Genomic DNA, 6,377 nt, shown 5'->3' on the forward strand with positions numbered 1-6,377 from the left:
ATTCGGGCCAGATAAGTGAAGGGGCCCAGGCCTGGCAGCCAGACTTTCAGGTCAACCTGTGAGGGAGCATGGCGGGCCCCTCCCACCCCAGAATCCAGGTCAGCCCTGCCAGCAACCCCAAGAGACCCGGGCAGGGTCGTCAGTAGGAGCCCCTCTCCCAGCGGAGCTAAAGGTGGTGGATTTGGGGTCCCAGAGTGTCGGGCCCAAGCTCTTCCTGCAGCAGGTGTCGGGACCTGAGGGACAACCCTGCACCGGGGACAGGCGCTCACCTCTGCCGAGGCCCCGGGGTTCTTGGAGAGAGCAACCTCAGACTGCGTGCACTGAACTGCACCTCAGGGGTCCGAGGGAGCTGAGGACCTTGGGGTGAGGGGCAGAATTACAGGTCGGAAAAGGACAGGGGCACAGGCCAGGCCACGAAGTCCAGGTGGGGGTCAGAGGGAGGATCCAGGGACTCAGGTCTCCAGAATGCACAGAGGGGACCTCCCAGGGTTCCAGCCCTCACGTCTTTCTGGGAAGGCCCCTAAGCCGGATGGGGAATAGCCAGGGAGAATCAGGCCAGATTTCCACAGTCAGGTCTCAGAGACCCCGGGGTTGGGGGGCACTGGGACACCTCAGGTGGGCAGAGGGCAGGGCCCGTGTCCCGGGGCGATTCCTAATGAGGAACAGAGGGACCTGCAGGCAAAGGAGCCTGGACCCCACAACAGAGTCAGTCCGCGCAGGCCCCCGGGAGGGATGGGGACACTGGGCGAGGCTGGACTTGGGCATCCGGGTCTCGGATCACCTGGACGGGGGAGTGGGGGTCGGATGGGTGAGCTGGGGAGAACCGAGGACCCGCTGTCTGTTGGGAGCAGCCGCTCCGGTGGGCAGAGGGGAGGAGGGCCCAGGTGCTGTCAGGAGACCAGGTCCACCCCAGCCCAGAGCTACGAAGTCAGTCCGTGCCGCAGGCCCGGGGAGCCCCTGCATCGGGCGGCCAGAGGTGGCCGGCGCCCCGTCACTGAGCCTGGGCGGTGCGTCCCAGAGACCTTCAGACCCCGGTCTGAGGGGCACGAGTTCCCATCGTCAGCGGCCACGCACACAGGCCGTCCCCGGGGTGCAGGAGGCCACGGAGGGAACACCGAGGGAGGGACTCTGGCCCCCAGAACGCAGGCCCCGGCCCGGAAGGCGACCCCTAGCGGCAGCCTAGGGAAGCCCCTAGTGGGAATGAGGCCCCGCGGGGTGTCTGGACTTCCGCATCCGGGTCTCAAGAGACTGGCGGGGCGGGGCGGGGCGGGGCGGGGCGGGGCGAGGGGGCCTCGGCGTCGGCGTCGGCGTCGGCGTCGGCGTCGGCGTCGGCGTCTTCCGGCCGCGCCTCGAATCCCGTCAGGCGCGGGAAGGGCGCAGAGCCTCGTGGGCTTCGAGGTGAGGCCCAGCGGGAGGAGCGAGGGGGCCGGGACCCAGAGGGGAATGAGTACGGCGGTGGGGGCGGCGGTGGAGGCCGCAGGGCGGCGCGCCCACGACGACTGTGACCAGGGCGTGAGGCGTGGGCGGACTCGGGCTCTGGGTCCCAGCCCGACTGAGAGCTGGTTGCGCGCGAGGAGCCGGCGTCAGGCGGCAGAGCCCGAGGCCCAGGCCGCCCAGGGAGTCCGGATGGGGACGAGAGGATAGGGCTGAGGGACCCCCAAGGAAGCCACGTGAGCCCCCCGCCATCGGCCCCGGGCCTCCCCGGACTTGGTCGCCTCGTGCGACGCCAGCCGCCTTGGCCCGGACCTCGCCGGGCCGTGAGGGTTGTGGTGGGAGGCAGCGGGCCCGGGGCTCCCCGGGAGAGCCCTGCGGGAGGACGGCCGGAGGCCCCTTGGACCCCAGCCCCGGGGCCGCCCTCGGAAAGCCGCCCCCGCGGTGGGTCTGGGCGAGGGGAGGGCCTTGGTGTGCGGGGCTGGACCCCGGTCAGCCGAGGCAGGATCCCGGGCCCTGGCCGGGGTGCAGGGGAGAGAGGAGGCGCTGCCTCGCAGCCCAGGACACCTGCGTAGGGCCCAGGCCTGCCTGCCCTGCCGCTCGGGTCCGCTCTGGCTGTCAGCGGAGGCCCAGAAGGGGCAGGCCCAGGCTGGATGGGGGGTGGGGGGGGGGTGGGGGCTCCCGGGGCGGGGCCGCCCAGAGTCCTGGCCAGAATCTCCTGGCCGCAGTGGGGGGTGGGGGCCCGGGACAATGCTCGCGGTCTGCACCCACCCTGAGACCCTGAGGCGCTCCCTCCCTCTTCCGGGGGCTCTGCGAGCTCTGCAGTTGAGGCCTTGGTCTGAGGCAGGAGTTCTGAGGTCACAGAGCAGAGGAGGCGCGGCCGCGTGCCAGTCGGTTGTCCAGGCGAGGTGCGTGCTCCGCGCGTGGGGCCGGGGGCTCGCCCATCCCACCCCAGAGGGGACCCCTCGGCCCCCAACCCCCACGCGGCCCCGCTCTCAGGCCTGGGAGCTCGGGGTCTGGGTGGGCTGGGCCTCCCCCTGAGGAGCCACCCCTCTTCTGTCTTCAGGGTCTGGCGACCATCATGCCCCTGGGTGAGAGCAGTGTGTTCTGCAAGCTGAAGGAGGAGCCAAGAGAGGTCCCGCTGCCATGGGATGCACCGCTGCCAGAGCCTGAGGACAGGGAGGTGGAGGAGGTGGAGTTGAAGAAGGAGGAGGTGGAGTTGAAGAAGGAGGAGGTGGAGGAGGTGGAGGAGGTGGAGGAGGTGGATTTGGAGGAGGAGGAGGAGGTGGATTTGGAGGAGGAGGAGGAGGTGGAGGAGGTGGAGTTGAAGGAGGAGAAGGCGGAGGAGGAGGAGGAGGTGGAAGAAGTGGATTTGGAGGTGGAGGTGGAGGAGGTGGAGGTTGAGGTGGAGGAGGTGGAGTTGGAGGAAGAGGAGTTGGAAGAGGAGGAGTTGGAGTTGGAGGTGGAGTTGGAGGTGGAGGTGGAGGAGGTGGAGTCGGAGGAAGAGGAGGAGTTGGAGGAGGAGAAAGCAGAGGAGGAGGAGGGGGGATACCCATCTCCTTCCTCCTCCTCCTCCTCCTCCTCCTCTCCTTCCTCCCTGTCCTCCTCCTGCTCTGTCCTCATTCTGGTCCCCCTGGAGGAGGGGTCTGCTGCTGCCGGGTCCCCGAGTCCTCCCCAGAGCCCTCGGAGCTCCTGCCCCTCCCCCAGTGCCATGGCAGGCGCTTCGGGGAGCCAGTCCCACCAGGGCTCCAGCAGCCCCGATGAGGAGGGGTCGAGCACCTGGGGGGCCCCGGCAGGGGCCCAGGCCTCGCTCCCAGATGCGCTCTGCGTGAAGGTGGCTGGCCTGGTGCTGCTTCTGCTCCTCAAGTGTCGCACCAAGCAGCCGACCACACGGGCGGAGATGCTGGCGGCGGTTAGCCAAGATGACCAGGACCGCTTCCCCGTGATCTTCCGCCGAGCCTGCGAGTATCTGCAGCTGGTCTTTGGAGTCGACGTGAAGGAAGTGGACCCCCGCGAGCGCTCCTACGTCCTGGTCAGCATCCTGGGCCTCAGCTGCGATGGGACGCCGAGTGGTAGGGACGGCATGCCCAAGACCAGCCTCCTGGTGCTGGTCCTATGGGTGATCCTCCTGGAGGACGACCGTGCCCCTGAGGAGGCGGTGTGGGAAGCGCTGGGGGTCATGGGGGTGTATGCCGGCAGGGAGCACGTATTCTATGGGGAGCCCAGGGAGCTGCTGACCGAAGTCTGGGTGCAGGAAGGGTACCTGGAGTACCGGCAGGTGCCCGGCAGCGAGCCCGCACGCTACGAGTTCCTGTGGGGTCCCAGGGCCCACGCAGAAACCAGCGGCGTGCAAGTGCTGCAGCACATCCTCGCGGTCAACAGCAGGCAGCCCGGGTCTCCGTGTCTGTCCGAAGACGCTGTGAGCCATGAGGAAGAGCGGGCCTGAGCCCGAGGGGCAGCCGGGCCCGTTCCCACCTGGGGTCGAGCAGCTTCTCCTGCGGGACACGAAGCCAGGCCACTTCTCCCCTGCGAGTGCGAGCAGAGCGGGCGCTGGGCGTTGTGAGTAGTGGAGGGCCAGGGCGGCTTGGGGGAAAGCGGGGCCAAGCGCACGTTTGGGTGGGTTCTTGTTCTCTGTCTACGTGGCCTCGGAAATCGATCTTTGTTTCCTCGAGGAAGTTTTCAGATGTTGTTCCTTGTCATAGAAGGTTTCGTGAGCTTCGGGCTCAGTGTGGGAGCGGCACCCACGCCACAGGTGTTCAAGAGTCAGAGTTGTGCCGTTTGGTGCAACGAGCTGGGAACCCTTCCGTCCTCGTTCGGGATCCAGAAGGGAATCGCGGTGCCTGGGCTGGGCACAGACAGGGATGTCTTGCAAACGTGAAGACCTTGGCAGTAAACGGATGGTTTCAGGACATGGAGAAATAAAAGATGTTCGTTCTTGCTTCTTGTCCCTTGTCATCTGTCATTCTGGACAAGGGACATAGAGATGTGTGCCTGCCTTTGCTTGGGTCTCCAAGAAAGGAGGAGACACTCGATCTGAGCAGAGGTCCCCAGCTCACTGGGACATTTGTGGCCGGACGTTCGCTGAGCTCTGCTCACGCTCGGAAGGGCCCTGTGTTGGCAGTGAGGACACTAGGAGAGGCAGGACACGTCCCACCCATAGGTGACTGTCTAGCAGCGACAGTCCCAGTGGGAAGGCAGGGAAGGGTCCCCTAAGAGGAGCAGAACAAATCAAAGGAGGGTGAGGCAGTGTGGCTCCAGGGGGAGCCCTACAATGGAGACATCCTGAGCCAGGCTGGCTTGGTGTCTCTGGTCAGTGTGATGCCTTCTGTGCAGCTGATCACAATGAAACTGGATGTTGACAGTGGCCAGGCCCACAGATGGTGTCCCTTAGGGGTGTGAGCAAAATCTCAAGTAGATAATTGCTCTGAGAAGTTCCTTTTGGATCATGGACAAACCAAAGAAATCTCCTCCTGGGTCAGGAAGTGAAAGTGTCCTGCACTCTTGTCCCGGTGTAGTTGAGCACAGTGCACGGACTAGGTGTTTTCTACCCATCATCTGCAAGGATTTCTGGAGAAATGCAATAATATTCCTTTAAAGTCGAGCCCAGAAGGCTCTAGACGGACACTGTTGTTCCTGGCCATGGAAAACCAGAACCAAGTGCATTATAAAGATGTTTTCATTTGATTATCTTCAGTGTCCTTAGACAGCTGCAAGCCAGGTCTAGGTTTTGGTGTGGGAGAAATGAATGAAAGTAGTGGTTTGGATGGAAGAGCATGTGGAAGGAGGGAGGAAGTTGGTCTTTGATTCAAATTCTAGCAGCTTTGTGCTGTATCCAGCTGGGACGACTCCCCCACGCCTACATTCCACACATATTCTCATATATCCCACGTATATCCCCTATTTAGAAAATGGACTGTGGGGACCCTGGGCGGCTCAGTCAGTTAAGCATCTGATGACAGCTCAGAGCCTGGAGCCTGCTTCAGTTTCTGTGTCTCCTTCCTCTCTGTCCCTCCCCTGCTCGTGCTCTGTCCCTCTCTCTCAAAAATAAATAAAACATGTTTTAAAAATTAAAAAAAGAAAATGGACTGAGTTTTATTTATGAAGCACCCTCTTTGGCTTATTAGCTGTTCCATGTTCTGTTGAGCTGCATATTCTCTAGCATGACCTGGAAAACAAAAAATATCCCAGAGGAGAGAGTAGAAGGGTCTGGGATCAAAACAACATTAGAAACAACTGCCATTCATCACAGTGCCGATATGTGCCCGGCACAGTGCGAGGTGCTTTCCATACATCACATACATCCCTGCAGTCCTGCAAGATGGGGCTTATGAAACCCACTTACTTCACAGATGAAGAACCTGAGTCCCACAGGGCTTGGTCGTTTTCCCAGGATCACACGGCTAGTAAGTGACAGGGCAGAAACCGGACCCCTGGTCTGAATTCATGGAGAGCCCACGCTGTTCCCACCCACCCCAGCCTGTGGCCGACCGTCTGACTCCTACGTTTCTCTTCTCGCTCCCATGGTGTTTCCCAGGTGACATAAAGTAGGACCCCGAGGCCCAGGTAGTAAAAACAGGCCTAAGGAAGAAAGGTGACAAGAAGAGTCAAACACAACTTGGGGATTTTCCGAGTCTTGTCCACAGCAGACTCTGTTAGGTGCCGCCGTTTCTTTCCAGTCCCAACACTTTCCCCCATGACAGCCCCTGGTCTTCCCACATGTGCCCTCCTGTCCAACTCTGGAACCTGGCCTGCTGGCCAGCTCATCGCCACCGCCTCCTCTCCTGGCTGCACAAGGGCTTCATGCCCTCCCATGACACAGAGCATGCCTCCTCCCTGCCCAGGTTCCCTGGCTCTCCTGGAGCTTACCCTCCCACCCCTCTGACAGCTAAAGCCCTTTTGATGGGAAGCGGGACGTGGACTGTGACCTTAAGACATCTGTTCATCCC

At 62.7% G+C, this 6,377-nt stretch overlaps 1 protein-coding gene across 1 annotated transcript; it reads left to right on the forward strand.

Moving 5' to 3' along the window:
• The first annotated feature begins 2,992 nt into the window (after positions 1-2,992).
• On the forward strand, positions 2,993-4,370 carry LOC122477389 (melanoma-associated antigen 9-like). Its single transcript, XM_043570334.1, has 2 exons — positions 2,993-3,990; positions 4,134-4,370. The coding sequence occupies exon 1, from the start codon at positions 3,143-3,145 to the stop codon at positions 3,875-3,877; it is 735 nt and encodes a 244-aa protein (XP_043426269.1). The 5' UTR covers positions 2,993-3,142; the 3' UTR covers positions 3,878-3,990; positions 4,134-4,370.
• The last annotated feature ends 2,007 nt before the right edge of the window (positions 4,371-6,377 follow it).

This window comes from Prionailurus bengalensis, chromosome X (genome assembly GCF_016509475.1).
Source record: "Prionailurus bengalensis isolate Pbe53 chromosome X, Fcat_Pben_1.1_paternal_pri, whole genome shotgun sequence".
Classification (NCBI taxonomy): Eukaryota; Metazoa; Chordata; class Mammalia; order Carnivora; family Felidae; genus Prionailurus; species Prionailurus bengalensis.